We start from the raw sequence: 27321 nt of genomic DNA, 5'->3' as shown, positions 1-27321 counted from the left end.
CCAATCCACCTTTACATCCAACAGTCAGGCTTATACATCCTCTATAACCACTAAACCTTGTCCCTTGACATATATACAGATATTATTCTCCCATTCCATGCCTTCCCTCCCCCAAATTTCCACAAGAAGAGTCGATTACTTTGTTCCTGTCTGTCAAGGGGACCACTCAGGACAGCATCACATTGGATTGTTAAGCAACAAGACCACTTGGGGTGGGTCAGCACTGCACTCACATGGTTCCTGGTGAGGCTCGTTCTCTGTTGGTTCAGATGATTCCTGCTGTATCCCTTCCTATACCATACAAGTCAAATAATGGATTCTTTTCTGCCAGGGATAAATCTCCTTGAGGTGCACAGCAGAGTTCCACTTTCTCCTGCACCAAGCACACCTGGGTCCCTGTGCAAAGACAATCCCACAAATGCACTTTCCTTTTCCCAAGGCAGAGCCACCCACAGCGCTTTTCCCAGTGCACCTACAATTTGCCATGCCTCACCATACTGACATCACAGACACCTCCCTCCATCTGCCCCAGGGAGATTTTTACCTACATGGGTCACCTGATTGCAGTGCATGTTTCACATGTGTAATGGCCTCAACAGTCAGCGCCCACCCCTCAATCACAAACCTATTGTTTTCAATGCATCTCTCCCAGTACGGTCCCTATCTTGAATTCTTCAAGCTTTTTCATCCTATTTTCTCCCCATGTCCTGTAGAGGAAAGGGGTAAAAGTGGCTCAGCGGGCATCTGGCTGCTGGTCAAGGTAAACCTGCCACAGTCCTTTTTTTTTTTTTTTTTTTTTTTTTCCCATCCAGCAATGGGCATACAGATTTTAAGCAGTAATCTCCAAACCTGCAAGCAAATGCTGCTGGCCCAGGTAAATCCAGCACAACCCAAGCCTGCTCCCTTTAAGATATTTCTCAGAGAAGAAGGCTCTTGCCCAGAGCAAAGGTCAGCCTTGCCTCAGATGACCTCCTTGAGTGAATTTTTGAGTATAATATAGATAGGACAAAATGCAAAGCTGATGACAAAATTCACGTGATTAGCACTTCTGCCCACAAGGACAAGACAGCCTATCAAGGTTTCACACATTCAGTGAAACTTGGTTAAATAAATCATCTTTTAAATCAACCTTTGCCCAATCAAAGTCCAGCCTTACTTATACGTACAGCCACAGGATGAACAGCAAAAGAGAACTCCAGTGAAGGCTGCTCTACGTGGATAGACAGGTAAGAAATTCCTTTTTTCCTAGTCCCTTTTCCCATTGAAAACTCCTTTTTGCAATACAAATAATTTTGCATGGATCAAAAGGTGTTGTATGCAGTGCACTGTAACCTTCTCTCTGCTTCTAAATATGAAGAAAACATTTTTCCTATAGAAGCCCACTGTTTCTCCAGTTCTGTGTAGTACTGGTTTTGCATGTTAACTTCTGGAATTATCACAGATTCCCAGTGTTTGTCAAGAAAAGCTGCTTTGAATTGTACTTGTAATTGGTACAGTCTGATGTGTTCTAAACCACGTTTAAATAACAGGGAAGTTCATCCCTTTATTAGTTAACATCAGTGCAATACACAGAGAGCAAAAATGCTTAAGGCATCTGACCATGGACTACAAGTGAACCATGATCTGCAGGCTGCATATCCTTGCAAGCTGAAATTCCTGTATCCTCCAGCTCCAGGGACATCTGTGCCAAACTCACACCACATATCCATGCTGTTCTATGTGCTGCCCAAGTAACATCAGCAACGCAGCTTCGGCTCCCACAGCAAAGAGTCTGCAGCGTGGGTAGCCACGGCAGTGGCTCTGCACTAAGTTGCTCTCACAGAAGGATTTGACTGCCAGCAGATCTAAAAGAACTGACTTTTGTCCGTAAAGAGGCAGAAAAAAAAAAGTCTTTCCAGTAAAATAATAACAAGGTTGCTAATTACCTGGACTTTCCAGCTGGAAGAATTTCAGTTCATGTATCTTTGGCAGGACAACATCTCTGGAGATGATCCCTGGTCCCACCTGTTATTTACCTTCCATATGTGATATTCCTGCATGACAAGCTTCACCCAAATCAGAGTTTCTTTACAACACAGAGCACTTTAGGTAGGAAGGGACTTTTAGAGGTTATCTGGTGCAATGCCCCATAGGAAACAGGACCAGCTTAGATCAGGGCCCAACCCAGGTATCTCCAAGGACAGAGATTTCACAGCCTCTCTGGGCACTAGTAGTCATATCTGACTGCCTTCAGAGGAAGAGCTGTGCTTATGGATGTCGGGTTGGAATTTCTGTTGCTGTGCTGAAGCCTGTGTCTGTTGCCTCTCATCCTCCCCATCCTCCAATTAATCCTTGTTAATTTCCAAGAAGAGTCCAGCTGTGTTCTCGACACAATCCAGTTAGGCAGTGGGGAGATATCATTGATATCCCTTTACTTTGTCTTCCCAAGACTAAACAAGTCCAGCTCTCTCAGCCTCCTTAAATACGTGCTTCAGAACTGAAATCCCTTCTGCGAACTAGCTCCAGTATGTCAATTCCTTGGGGAGATCAAAACTGGGACAGCACTCACATGTGGTCTCCCAAGTGTCAAATGGAGTGGAACAATCCTTTCAGTCCAGCTGCAATCCATTTTCCCAAAACTTCATTTCCTCTGTAAGATTTAATCCTGGTATTACACCCTCTCCTCAGTCTTTACTATGTTTTCACAGGCAGACTTTTCTTATTTCAGTTCTGCATTTTGCTTAACTTCATTTGCAATACAGAGACAAAAAAAGCAAGGAGGGTCAGTGAAAAGTGTTTGGTTTCTTCGCCCTAGCCTTGTTAACTAAATTCAGATTTGCACAGCTGGATCTCCTGCTGTGCAAAGCTGAAAAAGAAACTCCAAAACCTCCACATTAAAAAAAAAAAAAAAAAAAAACACCACCAAAACCCAAGAACTCTGAAGCAAACTCTCTCGATATGTAATTAGAGGGACAATACCCTAAGTGAGTTTACTGTTCTTACTCACAGGTATTTTTTCCATCCTGTCTGGTAGAGATGACTTCTGCTCTGCAGCCCCGAGAGTGTACAGTGACCAAGAAGCCCCAAGAGAAATATGGCTTCTTCCTGCGAATTGAGCAGGACACCGCAGGGCACATCATCCGGAACGTGGAACACAACAGCCCGGCTGAAAGGGCCGGCCTGGAGGACGGAGACAGAGTCCTCAGGGTTAATGGTGTCTTCGTGGACAAGGAGGATCATGCGCAGGTACAGATCCGATCAGTCTGGGATCCACACCATGCCCCCATTACCCGGGCCCGCAGCTGCTGTGTGAAGCTTTTTCTTCCTGTTTTTATGGCTAGGAAATCTGGGAGCAGAGTCAAGTGCTCTGAGTATCCCCCTGCTCATCCTGTACCCACCACGGGCATGGAATGTCTTTGGGGTTCCTCCCTAGTGCATGAACAGGGGGGCGTGAGACAACAAAGACAGTGGACAGTGCTGCTTTTCCTGGGGAAATCTTTTAGCTCCATCACTCAAGTGCCTGCTTCCATTCCCCCTTGTCCATTACAGGTGGTGGAGATTGTCAGAAACAGCGGGAATTCCGTTGTACTCCTTGTCCTGGATGACGCATCCTATGAAAAGGCACTAAAGGAGAGGGTGAACCTGGAAGAGCTGGGTCAAAATGCATCCACAGGACAACAGCAGGAGCAGCAGTGCCCAACATCCACAGCCAACAGAGGAACCACTGCAGTTCCACAGCCCCGGCTCTGCTACCTCGTGAAGGAGAAGACAGGCTATGGCTTCTCCCTGAAAAGCACAGAAGGTGAGAGCCTGGAGAGAAGAAACTGGAGATGGATATAGATGATATAAATATAGATTAGATATAGATATATTAGAGATAGAGATTTGGCAGCAGGGACAGAGGCAACCACAGTTAACACATGGGGGTTAATGGGGACACAAACTGTTCTTGCTAACAGAAAGAAAGAGAGAAGTGGCAGGATGAGCTCAGGCCCATCTCCAGTAAAATTCTGTACTGCATATGCAGTGCAAGGTTTTCGGAGGACCGTGCTTCTCATGGGGTGGAAAACAGATGAAAAAAAAAAAAAAAGAGAGAGAGAGAGAGGAAAAACAATAAGCTATTGTCTGCTTGTTATTTAAGCTCACTTAACAATACCAAATTTACAGCCCCTGCTCAAACACTAGATATACCCTCAATGCGCTATGTTAAGTCCTGTTCTGTTCCTCAAAATCACCTCAGGAATCAGCACATGAGGTTCTAGACAGCTGTAAGAAACACTTTCTCTGACATATAAGTTAATTCATTTAGAAAGAAAAGGATTTTGAACCTTTGCCATAAATGCCTTTTTTCCAAGCCAGTCAACGGAAGAGGGAGGTCTTCTGGAAAGCACCACCTCTAAAGAGCCCTCTAAAGGATATTTTGGAATGCAATATAATTGAAGGACTGAACATAGAAGGCTTCCAAACACAGGAAATTATGAAATGTATAAAACAACAGTAAAAGCAGCTTCTCTCTCCAAAATGATGGTGGGGAGAGGAGGGTGGGAGGGAGCAGGAATCAAATCCCTTTCAGCTATGTTAATCAGCCCCTTTGCACTCCTGGTAGGGAAATAAACACCAGTTTGAGCAGCAGATAATGAACAAATATCTCCCTCCACCACTGAAGCGATTTTTCCAGGCCAGAGGAAGAGACAGAGTAGTGTTGTGTGCAAGGTTTGTTTGCTCCTGTAACCTGCGTGCAAGCAGAGGCCAAGAGCCTCTGAGGACATCAGTGCTGAGTCTCCTTCACCACTATACTCAGGCCTAGTGCAGTGACTTACCCTGTGTAATGAGTTTTCATTTATTTTAGGACAGAAGGGGTTGTTCATAGTAGAGCTTTCATCACAAGGAGCAGCTGCAAAGGCTGGTGTCCAAAATAACGATCGCCTGATTGAAATCAATGGAAAAAATGTGGAAAATGACACACACGAGGAAGTGGTGGAAAAGGTATTGATTTATCTTCTGTTCTGGCCTGCTTTCACAGCAACCCATCAGGGTTACTAAGGAGGCCAGGCTGGCTGATTTAAGCACTTCACAGTAAATCTTGGGAGCTGCTGTTCGTGTACCATCAACAGATCGGCGTAGCTCTCTGTGCTGGCGCTGTTACCAAGCAGCCTCTTGAGCTGCCTCTCAATGAGCACTGCCATCAAGACAGGCCAAAGAATTTTAAATAACACAGTATACTGCTGCCAGGAGCCCTATTAAATAAATTCATTTCCTAGAGGTCCTGGAAATGCTCCTAATGTCATCAGATGTGGTTTCCAGGGCAGGAAGAGGGAAGCCTCTGATGATACAGTCAGCATGGAGCAGGGGAGATTTCATTATTTTAGACGCTAGTCCCTTTCTCCTGTGAAAAAGTCCGAAACTCATGAAAATTACTGTGCAAGTAATTTCACTAATTGACTGCAAAGCACATTGCTAATGAGGCTTCCAGCTTTCCATGGTTGGCACTGCTAAAACACAGCCGGAGCTGAAGAGATTTCACAGAGCCATGAGACTCCAGCATTCCAGCAGCGTTCAGTGCACATGGCTAACTATGGAATCATGCAACACCTGTGTTTCGTTGAGCTACTGCAACACCACCAGCAGAGTGACACTGGTAAAGATGAGATAAAAGAGCATCCATTAGAGCAGAAAAGACTAAGAGAAAGGCAGACTTGGAGAGGTTGAACAGACAGAAAAAAACACCTCACCTCAGAAACAGTAATACAGGGAGACAGAAGAGGACCAAGAGTGAGAGAAACTTGGCTCCTGCCACTGTAATCTAAAACAGTGGTATAGATGGCACAATAAGTCTATATTGTAGAGTTCCACACCTAGATTAGCCAAATACTATCTACTCAGGCTCCCTGGATTCTACAGCACTGTATGCCACCCCCATGGCCCTCCACAGGTGATCCCCTACAGGCCAGGAACACAGTACAAAATATGGAAAATTTCCTCACGTATTACACGCCCCTGATTTTGTCGTGGTCCAAATTTCTGACTGGAGGGGGGGAAAGAAAAATCAATTTATAGTAGCATGGCTGGACTAACAGCAGCCAGACTCTGCTACGTATCAGTGCGCCAGTTGTGTAATATCCGCAATTCCCACACGCTGTTGAAGGGGTGACATCTGAGACTGTACATGTGCTGTCACAGGTAAAGAAGTCTGAAAATCATGTTATGTTTCTACTTTCAAATGAAGAAACAGACCGCTATTTCACAAGCCAGAGGATGGCACTGAGCAAAGAGAGCGCCAGCCTAAGGTTGCTTCCCCTCAAACCACGACTTATTGAGATCCAGAAAGGGAAAAGCGGTTACGGATTTTATCTACGGATGGAACAAAACACCGGTGGTAAGATCCAAGTTAACACACAGACCACAACATTTGCTGTACCGTTTCTTCCTCTATGATGTTTGCAGCACTCATTCTCTTTGCCATCTAGGAGGAATCCTCAGGGAAAACAGCCTCAACCTCAAGTGCAACTCTGACCATTTACCTTTGCCACGCTTTTTAATGTCTTTAATACTCACCAAGCTCTGCCTTCACAGCAATCTTTCTCCCATTCTTATCTTAGACCACATAATCAAAGATGTTAATTCTGGAAGCCCTGCAGCCATGGCAGGTCTAAAGGACAATGACATCTTAGTGGCTGTCAATGGCGAGCGTGTGGATGGGCTGGATCATGAAAGCGTAGTGGGAAAAATTAAGCAGTCTGAGGAAAGAACGTCCCTGTTGGTGGTGGATAAGGAAACTGACAGCATGTACAAACTGGTAAGAAAATATAAACTACTGCTAGGAATTGATAATTTATCACAATGAAATAGCCAATCTGCTCTGACACTTTTTCAACTTGCAGGAAATGTCTAAAAGACACTTGTATTCCAGCAACTCCACTTACGCTCGTACAGGAAGTCACTAAACACCCAAATATTTGGCCTCTTCCTGATTTTTATACACTTGGAACGATTCTAAATTCAAACACAGCACAAGAAAGGTTAAGGTTTGCTGTTAAGACTCAAATTCAGAGCTACATGACTGTGTGACCATTTATGAATAACAAAGTTCCCTTCTCACACAGATCAGCACTGTAGTTTTCGACTCAGACAGGACAGGGAAGAATTCTTCACAGCAGCTAAAGTCTGACTCATTAACAAAGTTTCAAACAAAATATGTTTTTTAGCATGAGAGCCTGAAACAGATTTCACAATGTAAGTTTTTATTTTAATATAGTTTTGTACCTTTTTTCAGGCTCAAATTTCTCCTTTCTCATACTACTACAAAGCAGAAGATTCTACCCCAACTATAATGGAGGAAAGAGTGGAGATGCACACTGAGCAGAAAGTGAACCACAAGCCAAGGATCTGCAAGATGGTGAAAGGACCTAATGGTTTTGGCTTCAGTTTAAACATGATCAAGAACAAACCTGGATTGTTCATCACTGAGGTACTAATAAAGAATGAGGAGCAAGGAGAAGCTCAAAAGTAGCCTGTTGGGCAGCTTCCTCCCCCCCATCATACAAACAAATGCAACAAAAGCCTCTTTCCCAATGTTCTCAGATCAGAGCTGGAATTGTTTAAGTCAGACTGACATTGTTGGCCCAAGATAAAAAATGAGAACCAGAAAACATGCCCTCTTGTTAGACATCTAGAGGGAAGAATTCAGCTTTTGCCTAATTTTTACTTTTATTCATGAGTCTGGCACACTAAAATCAGTATTTTAGACTGAATTGGTTTTTACTGTAGAACAGCTTAATTACAGGAGAGACACCTTTGCTCTACTTCTACTCACCTCTGAACTCCACAGCTGGTAAAAGCCAAACTCCCAAATTACATCCGTAACTTCAAAGATCTTAAGGAGGGGTTCCACTCATTACTAAACGATCTGTGAATTGTACTGTGAAGTTATTGGAGAGAGACCTCCAAATAGAAAACTTTTTCTACCTCTCTTCATGGTCCTACCATGCCACATGCCTATAATGTAAGTCTATCAAGATCAAGAAGCATCCTAAAATCTCAAACTGACGGGCTCCACATTTATGATGTCTGGGCCCACTGCCCATCCCAATTCCCTCCTGCCCCACAGATCTCCCCTTCCCCATAGTTATTTCACCATCCTCTAGGGATATTAACACACCTAACCCTCAGCTGTTCACGCATCTTTCCAAGTTCTCTGCCAACTCCTGCTTTGAACTCTGCAGGTACAAAGCCAGGGGCCAGCTGGCAGAGCAGGTGTGGAAAACAACGACTTCTTGGTGGAAGTGAACGGAGTGAACGTGACCAACGAACCCTATGACAAAGTGGTGGCAAGGATCAGAAGCAGTGGGGACACACTGACACTGCTGGTGTGCAGCAAAGATGCTTACAGGTACTTCCAAGGCCAAAACATTCCCATCACAGCCTCCATGGCAGATTCAGACCCTCCCGAGCCTCCTGCTTACACAGAAAACCATCCATCAGAGCCAGAGAGGAACTCACCTGAGCCAAGGGAAAGGGTGAGTAATCCTGCATTAGACAGATCCTGAGGGATCACACAGGGCATAGGAAAAGAACTGCTTTTTCAGGTAGTAAATTTTCCAGAGCTAGGATTGTAAACTTGAGCCTGGATTTTTGCAAGTTATTAAAAGGAAAGCTGTTAATTATCACAAGAACTCTTCCCCACATGTAATGCAAGTGAGTATCTTTAATGCAAGATTAAGTCATACAAGGAATGCACATACAAGAGATTTTATGGAACGAGATAATCCAAATACAGTAATCCCAGTGATGGGAAACAGGCGACACAATTGTGGAAGTGGAGGGGAAAGTGCTTCAATACCTAGAAAACAAACATTTGTGAAAAGCACATGATATATTTCAAAATGCATCATTTTGGAGAAGGGACAGTAACTGGTAGGTTATGATGGCATTTTCTAGGCAATGTGCTGATTTGAAATTATTTTACACTCACTGCATGCCACTAGGAAGAATGTGAAGCATGACTAAAAGTCAGAAAAGCAAGAAGGTACTACCTCTTGAAACACCTTTGACCCTCTGTGTGGTCAGCCATAAGTATTAAAATGCTTGTTTTCTGATCATGCAAAAGAGACATAAGACCAACAGTGTTTCCCATTTATTTTTCGTTAGCCTTATCTGCAGGTTTTTTTCAAGAATGTCTTAGTCCCCAAGGTGCATTTTGCAGAAGTTAGCACAACTTTTGTTTTCAAATTGAGCAGATATGGGAGTTCAACAATAGAAACCCACTATTGAACAAATTTCCATCAATATGTACTTAACCAAAAAAACCCTTCAACAACAAAAATGGTTATTTGTTGCTTCATTCTGCCACCTAAACAAGTGTGTGATTAGTGCAGATGAAAACAGGAGTCTGCAACAATGCAGACTATCAAACATGCTTACAAACTGAAAATAATCACGTCTTTGTTACTCCTCTGCAGGCAGACTCATCCTCCTCCTCACAATCAGCCGCCTCCACAAGAGCTGACGGTGACAATGGCGATGACACAAAGTTGTGAGGAGACAAAACTATGCCAACAACAAAAAAGAAACCTGCCAAATCTTTTCTTCAGTTCTTCATTGCTATTCCACCTCTCAGAACTTGGCTGTTCCAAGGACTGCCAGAGCCATAAAGGACTGCAAACTCTTGCTGCAATAAACACTTCAGTGTAACTTGCATCCATTTAACATTCTGCAGCTGTGCTCCACTGGCACAATTTCTGCCTTGTGAAGCGAGAACCCAGTCACTCACTTCTGAAAAGGCTTAAAGAACTACAACTTTATAATTAAGTGTCCTGCAGCAGAAGCTGGAAATGTTTAACAGATTTGTAAGCATCTTAGCCTGTTACAGAAAAGCTCTTAATAAAGAGCAATTGATTTCCGCCCATCTTCCAGGAAAGGCAGCTCTCCCCTCAATCCAAGTCCACCACCTCAATCTCTGCAGCATCTCTTTGCTTACAGCAGGACAGCTGCGCTGAAAAGGCATAAGCCCAGGTACTCTGTGCACTATGATACCTTTTCCTGCTAACACTGCAGAAATTTCTTTCAAACATCAAGCTAACTTTGTAATTCACAACTCAAGATGTTTAATCACTATTCTGTCTCCTCTGCATACAGCTGTAGATTAGAATAGTGTATGTAATTCAGTCATGCACATTTGTCTAACCCCAAGCCACCACCACGTTGTCTTGAATGTGACATAAATGGTTCTGTAATATTGCTGCTGTGTACTTTGCCTCCTTGCTGTACACCAAAGACAATACAGAAATAAATTGGTTTAGAGTGGTTATTTTCCACCCTCCAAGTCTTACTCTCACCACCTACAATTTATGTTCCAGAACAATTATAAAAACAAAGCCTCAGAAGTGGCCATGGGAACCTAAAAGTTTAAGTCACAGGAATAAAAATTGGAACATACAATGTAAACAAGGTATAGCAGTGGTCTTTGACTTAACACTGAACTCCAGCAAAGAGGAACCCAAAACCTCAGTTTCACTTATGCAGAGAGAGAAAAGAAAGTTGACACTCAGTAAGATAAAGCAAATCTCCAGTTCCTAAGGACAGCAGGTACTAGTGATAGACACTAGCACACACTGCATACAGAAATGGAGTTCTCTCCACTCCACTTCTGCCAGACAGTAAATCCTAACCACCTTCTGGCTCAAATCCAGCCACATCTTTGGGACTGACAAAACACAACTGATACTTGCATTATCACAAAAAACTTATTTAATTCCAGACTCAAACATTCAGTTCCAGAATTGCTGTCCTCCAAATCCCAATTATAAGTTGATTTTCAGAAGAAAAATCACGTTTCTTGGTGCCTTCTGTGAACATGTTGTTCCAACAGTGGGAGGTGTTCCCTCAGCCAGCCTACCACACAAGCTCTGATGCTCCTGGACAGTGGTGTATCCTGGATGCAGGATTGCTTTTACTGCTTGGCAATGAACTGATTCAAGTTTAAGACACACAACCCCGTCCCTTCCAGCTGCGGCACTGAAGAAAATGAGCCACAGAGCTGGATGACGACATGTGTGGAGGTTCAAGGAGCCAGAACACACAGAGCAGTCCTGGCCCTCCAAGTTTTGCAGTTACACTGCCAGAACACACAGAGCAGTCCTGTCTCTCCAAGCTCTGCAATCCACGGGAGTTGCAGCAGTGCAGTGGACAGGACAGAGAGCAGTGCATGGCCGCAGTTCTGCCTCAGAGGGCCATATGCTTTTCTGGGGCTTGTTTATGTGCTAAATAGAGAAAGAGGATACTGGACAGGGCACTAACTAGGAATATCACATCAAACCAGCGGTGATAGAAGTTGAACTGCAGCTCTCCCAGGACTTCTGTAATAATGGTGCGGTACTCCGGAGGCATGCTCATGCGGATCAGGAGCACTGACGACACAAAGTACATTCCCTGGAAGTTAACACAGGGACAGCAGTTATTGCTTCACCACAGGCTCTGGGGCTAGCAGGGGGCAGCACTCAAAGATACTGCTGTGTGTTTAAACACACACGAGGTATGCAGCAGAAATGCACATGGCTGTGCCCAGGGCTCTCCACACTCACCATTATTTGCGCTAACAGCAGAACAATGACATTGGAGGACTTGCTGCTGGAAATGGCATAGAAGAACTAGGGAAAAAAAAACCAAAAACATTGGAAATAAGCAGTTAGGTAAGTCTGATGTGCCTTAGGACAGCATGAAAAGGTACATACTGTTCAATACCTTTTCATCTAAAAATACTCAATGAAAACCATACATTCTAGAGGGCTACCTGTAGCCTGCTTTCATAAACCTTTCACAAACTTTAATAAACCCTAGCCTGAAACATCAATCTCCCCCAGCCAGTTGCACCTTGTGCTAAAAATCACAAAACACTACATAGAAGTTTAAGCATAGGTACCAAAGGCCAGGTGAAGTCAATGAGTCAAATGTCTGTTGAATTAATGCCTATTAAATAAAGTAATCCAAATGCTTTTAATCACCATCTCATCAACATTACCAATAAGCCCTGGCTCCAGTATCATTTTGAACCCTCGCTTCCATTTAGCATCTTGTTTAATATCTGGATCCCTTCCTGACAGGGAATGGGGAAATATCCTGCAAAAGGTATTCTTCCTACCTTCCTACCTCTGCAAGAATTTATATTCAGATATTTAAACATAAATGCATATTGAAAGTTTATACAGTACTTGTTCCATCAAAAGGTAAAGATCTGATAATTAATTTCTCTGTGTAAAACAACTTAGGAGTCCTGGTTCTTACCTTTGTAAGTGTGATTAACAACCCTCTAATAGAGGTAACAATGATTATTCCAACAAGAATAAAGGAAATGTGCTGAGACCAGAATTTGACCTGTATCAACAAGAGGAACATAGTTAAAACTTTAACACTAACCTCATTTACACCATAATGTATAGCTGCCAATTCTTCAGGGGGTTTTTGTCTCTCCTAATTGTACAGATGTCCATTGTAGACAGGTTTATATAACAGATATTTCCACAAATGTATTAGCAACTGTTTGCTCCAAACACAAGAGTAGGAGAATTAGTTTATAACAATCACAAAGAACCTCATTTTCACAGGGATACGTTTTAAAAGTGTAAATGACAGAACAACTATTTGCAAAAACATTCAAAATTACTCTGTAGCTGAATATATCAATCTAAGCAGATTGTCTAATGTGCTTCTATTTCTCCAAGACAACAACAAAAAAATCACTGCCTCTCTGGCAAGACCATATCACCATCTCGGCATAAAATCAGCGTGAAAACAACATTCATAGTGCATTTTCCTTTCCTCCTCAATAAGTCAAAGCCACAATCTCAGGGTCTATCACTTTCTCCCTAGCCACAGGATGATTTTATTTACAGATAGATATGAATTGCTGAAAAGGCTGTAAGAATTAATAAAGGCTCACATCAAACTGGATTCCCAGGTAATTTACAGTGATCTCAATTCCTCTTGTGACTGGATCAGTCTTCCCCACACGGTCAAATACAATATTGATGGTTGCCTGCAAGAGAGATGGATTTACATTCAAACAAAATTTACAAAAAAGCAAAAGCATTTCTCACTCACAGGTGATGCTCATGCATGACTCTTCTGTTGCACCACCAAGGAAAGGGCAGAATTGGTCAGATTGCCAAAGAAGGCACAAACCACATCCACGTAAGAATTACTGGTCTAATGCTGTATCGAAAAAGCCAGACCTACAGCTATATTTCAACCAAGAGCCAGTTTCTTTCAGAATTTCTGGATTTTAAATAAATCTGTGCAGGGTATATTTGCATACATCCACAGAAAATGCAGTAAAACATTTACATACCATGAAGATTTTCCAGACACAATAGATAGAGAAAAAATAACCCAAAAAGTTGAAGTATTTTCCTTGGAAAGTTTTGGAGTACTCTATTCTCTCCTGGAAACAGAAAGAGAAGGAGAGGGAGTAGAACATAAAAAAATACGTCATTTTCACAATCACCCAGAACATAAAATTGTAATGGAGCACCACCAGTAGCAAACACAGCCCTATCTTTCTACATCTTTTAATTCAAATGTTTCTGAACTCCTAAGTGTGAATTCATATGCTTGTGAATGGTCATAGGGCCATGGGGCAGACTCAGGGATGGATCTGAACTGGAAGGGAACTATCATCTAGCCCCCAAGTGAAAGAAACAGATCCTTACTCCATTGCATTACCACATTTCACCATTTACCTACTGAACAGGTTTCAATTTCTCATAACACATGTACTCTTTCCAACTACCCTGACCTCCCAACACCCATCTGGGCAGTTATTTGTTGTGTACCTTTGTTGCATGCAGGTCAGCAGTTTCCAGGAAAAGCTGCCGACTCAATTCTTCCAGGGCATCCACTTCTTGCTGGATAAGGGACAGATCTGGCAAACCAACATAGTCAAGGCTAGAACACACCATGAATTCTTAATTAAGAACAAAACATTCCCTACCTTCAGCCCAAGGGCCACATCTAATGGTTTGGTCTCTTCTTAGATCCAGATCAGCTTTGTCATTCAGTCTCCATGCTCCTCATTAACACAGCACCAAAGAAATCTCAGGGATGTACCTGATGCACACTGCTCCAGTTTAAGGAGGTAGGCAGGACACAGTATTTAGGCAGTCGTGCAACAAACTCCTTATTTCTTTGCCTGGGAAACACACCACAGAATTCAACCAGAGCCCTCAAAAACTGCTGCTCCACTTTGATCAGTGTCCCTTGCCACTGAAGTGCATCTCACAAGATGTCATCTCAGATCATCTTCATAAACAAAACAGCTGAGTAACTACTCCAAGAGGTTAGTGATTACTATGAATAGCCTGTCAAACAGCCAAATTCTGATTTTAGCAGCTAGTATGAGAGGAAGAAGAGTCCTTGGCCTCAAATGTGCAAAATGCACACTTCAACTGGTCTGACAGAAATCGTTGGTAAGCAACTCTGTTAGCGAAGTACAGACTCTTGGAATTCCCAACGGATTCCTTCTACAGGGAAGGCTGAAACTGGATGATCTTTAAGGCCCCTTCTAACCCAAACCGTTCTATGACTCTGTGGTAAGTATGCACATCAAGCGTCCCCTGATCCACACCTCACTCATGGTGATGCAACAGAACATTTACAGAGCAGGGCAGAAGCATAAAACTTCTGCCTGTGTCACAGTAAAACTGTGCCCAAGGCGTGGGCAAAAGGTCAGACAGTGCTGGAGAACAGACTTAGTAGGCATTAGGCTTGAAATGTATTGAAACACAAATGCTTGGTGACTGTCCCAACTAACACTCTACCTCTCAAAACAAAGAAAGCTGGATCCAGCTCCCCAGGCAGGTGCCAGCATGCAGATGAAGGATACTTTCACTGCCAGGAACAGATGTTGTAACACTTTTTATCATTCCCCAGAAGCCAGTGGGTCTGTTATGCACTTCTCCTCTCTGGAACATTGTCCTGTGGGCCACTGCTATCCTGAAAGAACAGAAAACACAAGTCCTTAGGAATATAGTATTTTTATGAAAAATCAAAACAAGAAAAAAAGAAGAAAAAATACACCAGTTCCTTAGAAGATGCTGGTAAACTGAATTCACCATAAAGAGATGGCCCTTTTTTCTCCCCCTAAACACCAATCCCACTACATAAAATTATCCTGATGAGCTCTGGAGTAGAGCCCAGATCTAATCAAGTGAGATTCAATGAGACACTTCCATTCAGGATCCTGTTTCAATCCTAAAGGGATTTAAACCCAGTGAAAAATTCAGAATTCAAACTGATTTCTCAGTCATATGATTGGTTGCTTTCCTTTCCTCAAACACATGACTGTGTTATCTCAAGCTCAGGGATTATAAGACTGCTCATGCTCCTCCCTCCCCTTGGACACCTCTTCTTTATCACTGCACATCTGCCTTTTCCATGGTGCTGTGAGCTCTGGATGGTGTGCAGAGCACTCTCAGATATGCTGTCACTCACTGCTGGGCTGCATGACAAGCTGTTATGAAGCAGAAACACACAAATCCATTCTTGGACAGAACCACTGGGTGCTTCAGGCGATCTGAATGTGACTCCTGAAGTTAATTCCAACACTCCAGCAGCAGCTGCCTATCATCCCTCACACTTCCATGAGCACACGGCATAATCCCCATGAGCTGTGTTGGCTTCTGGTCTCGTTCCCTCACATTTCTCCCCACTGAAACCTGTGAGCAAGTTATCCATTCCTAAGCTGAAAACTATTCACAGCATTCTCAGGATGATCCATGATTCTGTAGTGTTTAGTCCCTTTCTTGTAGCCGCAGCCAGCATTGCCACATTTGGCACTGAGCCCTCTTCAAGGCTGTTGATAAGCAGTGTAATAAAAAAACCAAAACTTATAATTCATTCCATCATTCTTTTCACATCAGCAAAAGAAACACCCTTGGGGCATCCTACATACACCTAAGAGCACATATGGCCACAGACTACAAATAAGAGAGATATTGGAATCCTGACAGCTGCCCAACGTAAGAAATGCATTTTTAATCCTTGCTTTCTTCACAATGCACAGATTCACATGGTCCATCCCAAATGATCCACAGCATGGCAGCAAAAATGCAGCAATGTCCAGGTGAAGCACAAGGTTATAGGTACACAAAGGCAAATCTTCTCTTTTGAGAGATGGCAGGGATCTCTGTATCCACACAGTGGCCAGGAGTTCCGGACACCTCACAGAAAGGATCCACAGGCAAACCCCACAGGCTCTGTGCATGTAGATTGGTAATGATGTCACGTGATATTTGTGTGTCACATCAGCTGATCTGACTCTAACATGATCCAAATGAAGCAATGCCAGCACAGTGCTGGCATTTCAAACCTGAGGATTAGTTATGTCACACCTGCAAGAATGAATATAAAGACTCTGACAGCCTTAGAGATGAGTTTCCACAAGGCTTTACTTGACTGTGCTCAGGAAGGAGAGAAAAGTGATTCCTGTGCAAAAACCATCAGGGCACATAACTTTCACCAGCCATCTCCTACTGACTAGAAAGCCAGCATGAATAAAGGTTGGCATGAAGAAATGTCAGGATCAGCAAAGAAAAATAAAAACTTTATATTCTGTTGCCTTAAAACTCTTGTGCTCACTGATAAATTCTGAACTATCAGTAGTATTGAGAAGGTGGCCAGCACTAATCATTGACAATTTATGGAACCGTAGCGTTTACCCTGCTCTGGAAAATACTGCTATTCCCACTTGCTCTGCCAATTACTTGGTTGCACTTGGGCTGATACATATCTAACCTTTTAAATTTGGCTTTATATGAGCAACTAGCCCAATCATGCAAGCCATGGCTCCCTCTCAAAGCAAAAACGAAAACAAAATTTACAGAACTCAAGCTTCTGCAATTTCTTGCATAGTTCTGAAATTACTTAGTTTTGCAGTTTGTTGGAGATTTTTTGTTGTTTGGGGTTTTTTTAAACACATATACACAATCTTCATTATAATTCCCAAGTGATTAATACATGGCTCTTCGCAATGGTTAGGAAGTTAACTGACATATTCAGATTTCCTGGCCACAGGAAGGCAAGAAAATGCTAGTTAGTTAAAAACCTCTATCATCCTGACTTTTACCCCAACATCACTCTCCCTGGACCAACAGGCCAAAAACACTGCACAAAACACAAAACGAAAGAGAAGAGCCAGAAACAGCACTATCTTTTAAATCCAAAGGCAGTCTTTTAGTGTGCTTCCAGTCAATTAAATCAATTAAACCCGAGTAATTAAATTCTCTCACTACTTACCATCTTACACATGACCACAAATACAGAGTTAAGAGTTGTTCACCACTTAACATTTTCAAAGGGGAAGGAGGTTATGCTTTAACTACACTTCCATCAGCTAATAATCATCAGCAGATACATACATGGCGATGAACTTGGCAAGGTTAGGCTATCTAAAAGCTTCCATGCGCACGTTTAAAAGGTTCCATTGAAACATTAAGGCACCAAAAGTAAAGTCTGGGAGACTGTTGTGTCAGACAGTCAAACCTTTGAAGTGACTCCAGTAACTGAATTTATTCTGCACTACTAGCAAGACACAAAATACATTATATTGATAGGAAGTATGTAGACAAAAATATTTTCAGTGAAATTATACTCTTTCTGAAAGTAAGGGGTTTTAGCTTGGAGGACATGGAATAAGCTGAACCACTGCCAAAAGAGTTCTGATGGCACACTTGTGTACCACAGTATATCCACATTAGCAATGGTTTGCAATTCTGCAAAACTTAACCAACATAAACCTTGCTGTTTGCAAGAATACAGCTGCGCACACACCAGCTCACTACCCTGCTTCAGCTCTGACCAGGATCCACCACATGTACAAACCACCTTCTGTCCTGAAACCATGAGTAAGAGCCAGCCGCAGCGGCCTAAGGGTCCCTGACTCGGCAGGAGAGAAAGATGCCCGTCCTACAGATCAGTCCTGCTGCCAGCAGAGAGTTACAAATGGTCTTGGAAGGGTAGTCTGTGCCACTGCAGCCACAAAGGGCACTACTTAGGGTTAAAAACAGTCATGTGTCAGGCCAGAACAAAACACCAGACAGCTCAACCCAATTCAGATTTCAAAATCCATTTTATGCCACTTCAAGAACCATCTTATACCCTACTGACTGCAAATCCTTGAGATAAATAAACTCGTGCTACTGTTGTCCTCTCACCTTTTTTTCTTGCTAACAATCATGTCCATAGTCTGAAGGAGTCGTCGCTCCAGAGCCAGAATATCTGCATCTGTCACATTCCTGCAAAATAAAGACCTACAATTAGGCCTGCTACCCCATTTCAGAGGAGATGTGCACATGCCCATGAGACAAAGAAAAGCCTGCATAAGGGGAATATGCAGCAGCAGTGGAAATGGTTCTAGCAAGCAGACAAGACAACAGCTAGATTCAGAAATAAAGTAACAAAAAAAGGTGAAACAATGCCACAGAAAAAGTAAAAAATAATCTCCAAAAGCTGGACAAGTATTTCACAAGGCTGCAGTTACCTGAGAAAGTAGGACATGTAGGTGTATGGACAGTTGACAGCCCCAAATCCTGACAGCAAAGCCATGAGTGTCACCCCAATCACACCAACACGGCTGATGAGCTGTTCTATAGACAGGATTCCTGAGGGAGGGAAAAACGTGGCATCAGCAACCTTACTCTCCGTACTCTGCTCTCCACTTGGTGCCTTCCTAACACAACACAGAGCTGCTTAATTAATCTGACTGCCTTCCCACTGCAATGACCCCAGGTAACAGGAAGGACAGACAGGAACTAGGAGAAGAAAGGGGTAGGAAGCCTTCCTCAGAAATCACATTACCATGCTTAGAAACAGGGATGGGGAACTCCAGCTATGAAGAAACTTAAGACAGATATATGGGTATGTGGAGAGGACTAAATATTAATATTTTGGTTCCAAACTAAAAAAATGTTTCCCATTTGCTGAGGTGGGAACACAGATCATCCACCAGCACTTATAAAGGAGTGTCTTCCATAAAGACGCTTCTGCAACTATCAGCAATTATTACCAAACCAGCTGGTCCTGCAAACTGGCCTAAAAATGTCTGAACCCCCATCCCATTAGAAGAGACCCCTCCAGATCAGATACAAGCTGTTCCTGTAGGACAGTGGAGTTGGGAAGATTAAGCTGCTCCTGGCTGCTCAGTGCTCATCTGGTTGACACAAACATGTTGAGGTGACCACCAACAAGGTCTTCTACCTGAGCACCAAGTGGACTCTAAAACACGTAACTCAACATTGAACATCAAGGCCTGCACCATCACCAAGCACTGAAGCTGCATTTGTTCAAACACAGAGCTCAACCTGCCTCCCCAGGACACAGTGCCATGTGTAGTAAACACCAGTCACTTTTTAGGGAGCTGGTTACAGAGCAGCTGCCACACACAGCACATTTAGAGCTTACACGATTGCAAAGCTGAGATGGCCGAGCGCCAAGCCACATTTCATGCTTCAGAGAAGTGGAATGAATGATGAAAACAAGGCAAAAAGACTTCACAAAGGGAAACCGAGACACCCAGTCATGTGCAGCTGCACAGAGATTTACAGCAGCTACAGAATGTGCTACAATACGCTGGCCTTTTGCCCCACACACTGTCAGACCGCAGCACTTAAAACAGAGGTGCCTTCAAAATGACATGACGTTCCACTGGTTGGAGCAGTGCTTCCCCACGAAACTCACACATAAAGCAAATGAATGTTCCATCAACTCAGATAAAGGTAAGAGCTTCATTAGAATACTGGTGTGTCATTAGGCATAACCTTCCTCCTACAATGAGCTCCCAAACTCAGGTTTGTTAAGTAAGTTGCAGTCCATGGGAGCCTTTGCTCAATGGTTCTCAGCTGCAGGACACTGCCATCCCAATCCCTATGTGCCTGAATCGGGTCACCACCCCCTGATGAAACCCACAGCAGCCCTGTCTGTACATGCAGGACAGCAGCACCCCAACAACACAGCAGAGAATAAACACGCAAAATCCCTTGTTCTAACCTCATTTCTACACCTGGTAGGATAAGGCACTGTAAAACTCTACAATTAAAAACAGAAAACACCCTACCACCCATTCTGGAAATCTGCAGGTGTTACACAGCCTCCCAGAACCTTTTGGTGAGATCCTAAAGAGGATTACCCAAACTCCAAGGCTAAGTGCCCACTGGATTCTTAATTACATTCAGCCAGCTCAAGCACCCTCTGCAGCTCACAATGGACACAAGTTTTTCTTGGCAGTGGATCACTGGGCAAAGGGATCCGAGCTATTTATCAGCTGCTGGATTTTGGAGGCAAATGACACAATTACAAAACACAGACACACATTTTCTCTTAGGAAACTTTTAGGATCACAGATGAAAGTGTGAGCAGACCCTACACCAGTTGGTACCCTACAACTTCTCATGTGAGTACAGAGTCATGCAGCTTCCCACAGAACAGAAGGACTAAGCTGAGCATTTTGTATGCAGACAGACATATTCACCAACTTCTGTGAAATGGACTGAATTTCACCTGCTGGGAGCAATATCCAAACAATATTCCAGTGCAGGGGAAATTGAAGGGCAATAAAAGTTACACAGGTAACACAGGTGACAAATAGTCTGGTTCTAACAGCCTTACAATCTTATAGCACAGTCAGGTGCCTCAAGGGTTCAGCAGAGCCAGGCACAATGCTAACTCTGCTGGACCCAAACCAGCCCAAGAGCACACAGTATCTTCACACTGTAAATACTCATGACCACAACAGAGACACCCAAGCCAATTCTGCACGCAAACAGCTCTGGCATCCAGCAGACACACTCCAGTGCCATGCAACTGCACAGCCTCTGGGCTCAGGCACAGCAGGAACCTGTACCAGAGCCAGCACAACTGCCAGGCCCATTGCTGGCTGCAGCCTGTGCAGCTCTGGTGTTTAGGCACACTGCTGTTTTGGACACAACTGGACAGCCACTCATCTGATTTCAGCCACCAGAAAGAAAAACCTGACTGAAAAAAAGTCAGATGGAGGACTGGTTGTTAATCTGCTCCTTAAACAACCTAGCTTTAGTCTCCACAATAGAAAGGAGTAAATGAATAAAAATTGTGATCGACTTTGTATGGAGATAAAGTTTCCTTGTCCTCCAAAGTACACCACGTCCCTACACAGCCTCGGTTCACTTAGGACTTACTTCCTTCAAGTTTTCCTGTGGTACTGAAAGAAAACTAATGAAAACAATCCAGATGTATCCACCCAATTCTGTCAGTTTGCAGATTTCAAAGCAGAGCTGACCCTCAGCTGCAGGAACTACTTTCTACAGTCCCAGCTGCAGAGCTGAGATAATAGCAGCTCCAAAGCAAAAGTGAAATAACAAAGCCTATTTGCAGGAGGGAAGAAATCAGCAAGAAAATGAAACTCACCATGTTTTGGGCTGAGGATAGGAAACGGATCTCCCAACTTCCAGAAGAAATACATGAATGTCAACCACACAACACATGCAAAAAGTAGTTTCTGTCTGTGCACTAACAGAGAGGAAAAAGGGAGTGTTTAAAATGGGTTCTTCCTTTAGGGCTTTTTATAGATTGCAACATTTCTACATTGATCTAAATGCTGCTTTGAGAACAGGTGGCCAAAGCAGGTGTCACCTGACAGAGCTACAGCCTGCAGTGTGCACCCCTTCACCTCCCACAAGGCTCCACCGTCCACACGGCACCACTTCACTGCTTCTTTCTTGTGTGATCTTGAACGTGAATCTTAAATATTTAATCTTCATGGCAAAACCACACATTTAATATTCCCAACCTACGTGCCTAAGCTTCATACAAAAGACTGATGAGCATCAACAGCTCAAAGGTTAAGTGTCCATTAGCCCATGGAAGAGGCCTCATCCAGACAGTAGAAACAAAAAAAGCAAAATAATTTACTGAGCTTTTCTGCTTCAGAAGTGATTTATTGAGTTTCTCTGCCTCATTTCTTTTGCCCCCTAGCAGAACATAGCCTTGCCAAGGGGTGCAGAGTTTGGCTGCAAAGGAACAAATCCCAGTAATATTACTCTGAAGTGCTCAACTTAGTTGAAGCCCATGAAGAAAAGCAGCGTTTACTGGGGCCATGTAAAGCATTTCCTGACTGTTCAATGAATGGCTCATGATAAAGCATAAGGTTCCAAAGAGAAGGTATTTAGCCAGAACAAAGCCAGGGCAAGGAGGGAGCTACAAGGACAGTCACCAGAATTATTTCTCATTTGTAGTCCTAGTCTCAAATTAGCAGCTCCCCTGCCACAAACCAAGTACTCACACAATCTGATATTGCTCACAACAAAGTAACCAATGTAGAAGGGCACCATGAAGACCAGGATGAGCAGAATGACACACAGGTTCAGCTTCCAGTGAAAATATCGAGAGCTGAAATAAAGCCAAAATACTGATTAGCACAATATCATAATACAACAAATCTCTCAAAGAAAATCACATGTCAGTGAAATCTTTTCAACTACATCAAGCAATGAATAATATGGCCTTAGCATATAGAATATTCTGGATTTATTTTTTTTTAAATTAAAGTAGAGGAGAGGGAGTTGTTTGGTTTGGGGTTTTGTACGGTTTTATTTTTAAATACAAATACAGAGGTCAAGAATGTGTATTTAAAACTAAACAACTATCCAGAAAACCACGCTGGGTATTTTATCAAATACTGTATTTTCTATTGCCAGCTGCAGCATGATTCATGTGACTGACTGCACATCTAGTTGAACAGTAAATCAAAACTAAATATAAGCAGTAATTAATTTTCTAATGAACAGCTGAGTCAAAAAAGAGCTAATTCATATTGAAAAGACTAAAAATATTTAACATTGATCATTCAGCATGTTTCACTTCAGAGTGAATTGTCTCATCTGCAAGACTTTGCAAAGCAAGATTTTATAAATACATATATAGTTCAACATGATCAATACTCATCTGACCAAATTAGAGGAGTCAAATGCAGGTGAGATTCATCTTGGCTGAACTGACCTTTCACTCTACTTGAACAGAAAAATACATGTCTGCATTCCCAACATTAATGCACATCCTCCTTATCCTCAGGGAAGAAGAAATTACAAGGTTCCTTGTCACCTTTTCCTAACTAATTCAGAGGCAAACATTTTCATCTATAATGAAGTCTAGCCCTTTCTTGAAGCTTATAAAAGCATTCTCCTCACTGATCTCTGCTACCAACCCCACATATTAATAACACACAGAACTAACATTACCTTTCATCAGTTCTGTACTTCTTGCCTTTTAACCCCATTGTCTGCTCTCTCCTACTTGCATGATGAGATAGAATAAGAAGAAACTCAATCGAGCCTCTACATGTTATTGTTCTATCTTCTCTTTCCTACTAACTTCCAAAGATAGCTCTTCACACTCCCTTTATGTAGAAGTCCTCACCCTGTTGTCAAGGGGGGATTCACCTTTGCTTCACAAGTCCTGTATTGTTACAGACACAGCTTTCACTCCACAATTAGCTTCACATCTTACTCATTCCTCTGACCACCAAAGAAAAAACAGCGCTTTAAGTTTCTGTAGTCTTTGGCATCTGAAAAGTGCTCTTAGATGATCTGAAAAGTTACAATACTACCATAAAGAAAAAAAATCATTTCCTTCAACTTCACAAATGGAGAAAATCAAAGGCTAAAGGCTTGCCCTAAGGACCCAGACCAATTGTTAATAGCAATTGCATGGAAAATTGGAATCTTAAGGCTACTAGTCCCATGATCTGTCAAATAAACAACTGCTGCTGTACAAACATCTTCACTGAGTTGTTGACAGTCTTCTCCCGTGATTTCCCCAATCCAAGACTAATCCATTAATTTAGAAGTCAGGCTGAAGATGCTGCAGAGCACAAGGCAGGCCAGCCCCCAGCGGGCTCCCAGACTCACCTGCTGTTCAGCACTCCCAAAATCTCAAAGATGATGAGTTCAAACATGGTACAAGAGAAGGCAAAAGTCACAGAGAAGATCACCTGGACCACATACTGTCGCACCTGCAATGCCGAGAACAATCCAGAGACAGCAGGCATTGACACTCCTGGAATGGCATCCTGATATCTCTCAGGTAACAAAACACATCACAAGGGATGATGGCCCACAACTCAGTCTCTTGCTTAGAGGCACCAAGCCCTTCACCTGCTTAGGAGGAATCCAAAAGCCTCTTGGAAAACAGAGGGCAAACTCATACACCAAGAGAGCTCTTTGATATTAACCTTAGACTTAAAAACAAAATCCACATCAGAAAAACCGCTGGGATCTGAATTTGCCTTGCACTTAAACCATCTCCGACCTAGACTACAATCTCATACTCTACTGTGGAAAAGAGAGTGGCATTTTTTATCCCTTTCAAGCCTCACAACCAATTCAGCTGCAATTGACACATCTCACTGAGTTTAAAGTGAACCACTGGATTTGATTTTGTCTCAAAAATTTCACTTTATATAAAGTGGGCTTACTAGGGCAAAAGGCAAAACAGTTCCCTCCATTTACTATTATCCCTGCATCTCCTCCATATTTCTTTTTATTTAACATTTTTAAAATTTAACATAGCCAGTATGGAAACTTTCAGTGGCCAAAGAAGCACCCATTTCCTCAGGTAGCTACGGGTCTTTCAAACAGAAGCAGAAGAGGAAATTAAAAAGAAAGTAACTGCAGATAAGATAAAAGGGATTAAAGAGAGGAGTAAGGCTAAATGCAGTTTTAAAAATATTTCTTGTAACAAAAGGCTCCTTCTCACCTCATAATCCTTGAAGAGCTTCCGCATGAAGAAGAGCCACCCAAATCCGAAGAAGAGCACCTGCAGAAGAGATGAAGCATTCAACATTTGTATCCTCCAACTTGCCAAACACAAACCCACTGCATTGCTGACTGTAAATTAAACAAATGGAAGGAAAAGAGCTAACCTAAAGTTGCCAAGAGCCACAAAAGACTAAAACTTGCCACAGCAGCATGGAAAAAATATATTTTAAATTTTCAAGCACAGCAGACACAAAAGGCTATGGCCTTAAGGAAGATCCAGTCAAGACATCAGAGTCTGGTATTCCTAAATTCTCAGAATTCCTCAATACCTGGCCTGCCAGAATCCTTTGCACTATTGATTCTTGTCTCACTTTTGTAATGTACAGATTAAAGCCTATGAGTTTCTTTACAGGAAATACAGAAATGGATGCAAAGCAAACACCTGAATGTCTGCCACATACACATCTTCTACGGATGAGTAAATTTTATAAAAACATCTGCTGTTCCTTGTAGTGCATGTGAATTTTTTTTGTAGAGGTCCTTACAGTACATCTGGTTAGACACTGACAAATTGTGGGTGAAAGGTACTACAAGCATCTCTAAGGTGGGGAAAAGGCGGCGCTGAATGCCTCAAGCCACAATCTGGAGCTGCAGAAAGCCACATGGACAAGGCAGGTGAAGCAGAAAAAGCCAATAACACCTGGCATTTCAGTGCTTGTGAAACCACATTATGTTTTAGTTTCTTCACACTCCCGAAGGGATCAACATATTATCACATGTGTTTTGCAAATGAGTTAAATGAAGTAAATACAAATCAGACAAGGCAGCCAAAACTGCAATTACCTGTCTTTAGAGAGAAAAAGGGGACTGTACTGTCAGTTCTCCCGTGGGTAATCCCTCATAAGACTGAAAGGGAGTGTAATGATTTAAAAGAAGCCAAGCAAAAAGAGAACTCAGGAAATACTCAGTATTTTTTACAGAAGTAGCTCTGACCAAGGCAAAGCCAAAATTCAGTACATCAGACATCAAGGAATAAAGTCAGTGTATCTCCTCGGAGCACATGGAAGTGGCCAGAGCTTTCTGCACACCCTGCCGTGGAGATGGGAAACATCCAAAGACAAAAACAAAGGCATTATTGTGGATTCCTTCCCTGCACATCAGGAGTACCCACAGTGGCAAAGGCAACACACCAACATGATTTACAGACAAGGAATACCTGGACTGATGGGCAAGAAGATCAAACACAGCTGTCTTGAAAGAACAACTGAAATAGGAATGAGGCCGAATGAGTGATTGGTAACAGCTGGCAAAACTCGTTTGAGGAGGACTTCAGACTTTAAAGTAGCTGCTAGCAAAAAGGAAAGATATTCCATAAGCCTCCTATCTACAGGTCATAAGTTAAAGAAGTATGATAAGCATATGAGATCTACATTAAGCAATTCCACATTTAACAGTGGGAAGGAGGAAAAAGGTAGAGACAAACTTCTCAAAAAGAAGTAAGTAAGAGAAAAAGATGAAGAGACAAATACAATAATAACAGAAAACTGAACATGAAGATTGGACTCCCCTTGTGTTAGGGACTGTACAAAAGAGAGGCATTTTGGTAGAAGTTCATGCTCCAAGACACTGCAGGTGAATGTGACACATAAACTCAGCAAAATCTTGAGCATTTGACAATTGCATGCAGCGACTTGAACATCTAACTTGGTAGATGAGAGGATTCAAAGCTGCCATCAGAAATAAAAGAAAAGCTATTAGATAAGGTAAAGCTCAGAACTCAAAGCAAAAAACTGTGAGTTTTTGTTCTGGGTGAACTGTTAACAGTACCAAAGCTAAGCTCAAGCCACCAAGAGTGAAAAAGCATGTTGTAAGCAAAACTCAGAGCACTATCAAATGGGAGGGCATTATTCTTCTAAGAAACGGCCAAAAGTTGTCCTGAAAACTGGCAGGAATTAGGGTTGTGCATCGAAGTCTATCTAAGACAACCACCTGCTGCTGAGAGGGGAAAGGTTCTTTTTCGTCAACTTATCCCTCATCGCTACAAAACAAAACTTTCACACCAACCCAGAAGCTTAAATCAGATCCCTCTGCGATCCACTTGAACGCATTTTCATCTGGTCCAACTGCCTAGGATCAGCCTTGTTGAGAAGTATCAGAAATAAACCAAGCACTCAGTAGAGATCAGCAAGATGAACTTCCCTGCCTGTCCCAACCGGAGAAACTTAAATTTAAACGCGAACGGAGCTCTGCTCGCCTTCGTCGAGCCGGGCTCGGTCCGGCCCGGCCGCCCCTCAGGGTCCGCGCGCCCCCCGCGCGCAGAGCCGCGCACGCGCGCTCCCGGGCACCGCCCCCGCGCTTCTCCAGCACAGACACGGCGCAGAGACGGGGCAGCCCGGTGACGGCGGGACCTCCCCGCTCCCTCGCCCTTCTCCCGGCCGGAGCCGCCGCGCCGCAGCGGCGGCGGGGAAGGGGTGGGTACCTGCGAGGTGAACATGATGCTGGAGTCGATGAGGAAGCTCATGGCGGCGCCCAACGCTGCCCGCTCCGCCCCGCCCACCGCCCTTCC

At 43.0% G+C, this 27321-nt stretch overlaps 2 protein-coding genes across 7 annotated transcripts; one reads left to right on the top strand and one right to left on the bottom strand.

Annotated features, from left to right (window-relative positions):
• The first annotated feature begins 1184 nt into the window (after positions 1 to 1184).
• PDZK1 (PDZ domain containing 1) lies at positions 1185 to 9883 on the top strand. 4 transcript variants are annotated; one of them, XM_040055558.1, is made up of 9 exons: positions 1185 to 1226; positions 3014 to 3225; positions 3529 to 3781; positions 4829 to 4965; positions 6160 to 6355; positions 6579 to 6775; positions 7253 to 7447; positions 8202 to 8368; positions 9438 to 9883. In XM_040055558.1, the coding sequence occupies exons 2-9, from the start codon at positions 3016 to 3018 to the stop codon at positions 9667 to 9669; spliced, it is 1587 nt and encodes a 528-aa protein (XP_039911492.1). In that variant the 5' UTR covers positions 1185 to 1226; positions 3014 to 3015; the 3' UTR covers positions 9670 to 9883. The 4 variants fall into 4 exon arrangements, with proteins under 4 accessions (XP_039911492.1, XP_058275317.1, XP_039911491.1 ...); XM_040055557.2 differs by having other exon boundaries at positions 1205 to 1226; positions 2989 to 3225; XM_040055559.2 differs by having other exon boundaries at positions 1205 to 1226; positions 2989 to 3225; positions 8202 to 8495.
• GPR89B (G protein-coupled receptor 89B) lies at positions 8666 to 27321 on the bottom strand. Of its 3 annotated transcripts, XM_040055564.2 has the most exons (15): positions 27235 to 27298; positions 25972 to 26019; positions 24754 to 24813; positions 23907 to 24010; positions 22283 to 22389; positions 21409 to 21510; positions 18509 to 18629; positions 18183 to 18263; positions 14855 to 14964; positions 13806 to 13894; positions 13322 to 13414; positions 12914 to 13009; positions 12259 to 12348; positions 11559 to 11624; positions 8666 to 11406 (listed from the first exon to the last, which is right to left on the bottom strand). In XM_040055564.2, the coding sequence occupies exons 3-15, from the start codon at positions 24778 to 24780 to the stop codon at positions 11200 to 11202; spliced, it is 1293 nt and encodes a 430-aa protein (XP_039911498.1). In that variant the 5' UTR covers positions 24781 to 24813; positions 25972 to 26019; positions 27235 to 27298; the 3' UTR covers positions 8666 to 11199. The 3 variants fall into 3 exon arrangements, with proteins under 3 accessions (XP_039911498.1, XP_039911496.1, XP_039911499.1); XM_040055562.2 differs by lacking the exon at positions 25972 to 26019 and having other exon boundaries at positions 27235 to 27321; XM_040055565.2 differs by lacking the exons at positions 25972 to 26019; positions 27235 to 27298 and adding an exon at positions 26820 to 26949.

The sequence above is a fragment of the Hirundo rustica genome, chromosome 2 (assembly GCF_015227805.2).
Source record: "Hirundo rustica isolate bHirRus1 chromosome 2, bHirRus1.pri.v3, whole genome shotgun sequence".
In the NCBI taxonomy this organism is placed as follows: Eukaryota; Metazoa; Chordata; class Aves; order Passeriformes; family Hirundinidae; genus Hirundo; species Hirundo rustica.
This window is presented reverse-complemented; position numbering and strand designations above follow the sequence as displayed.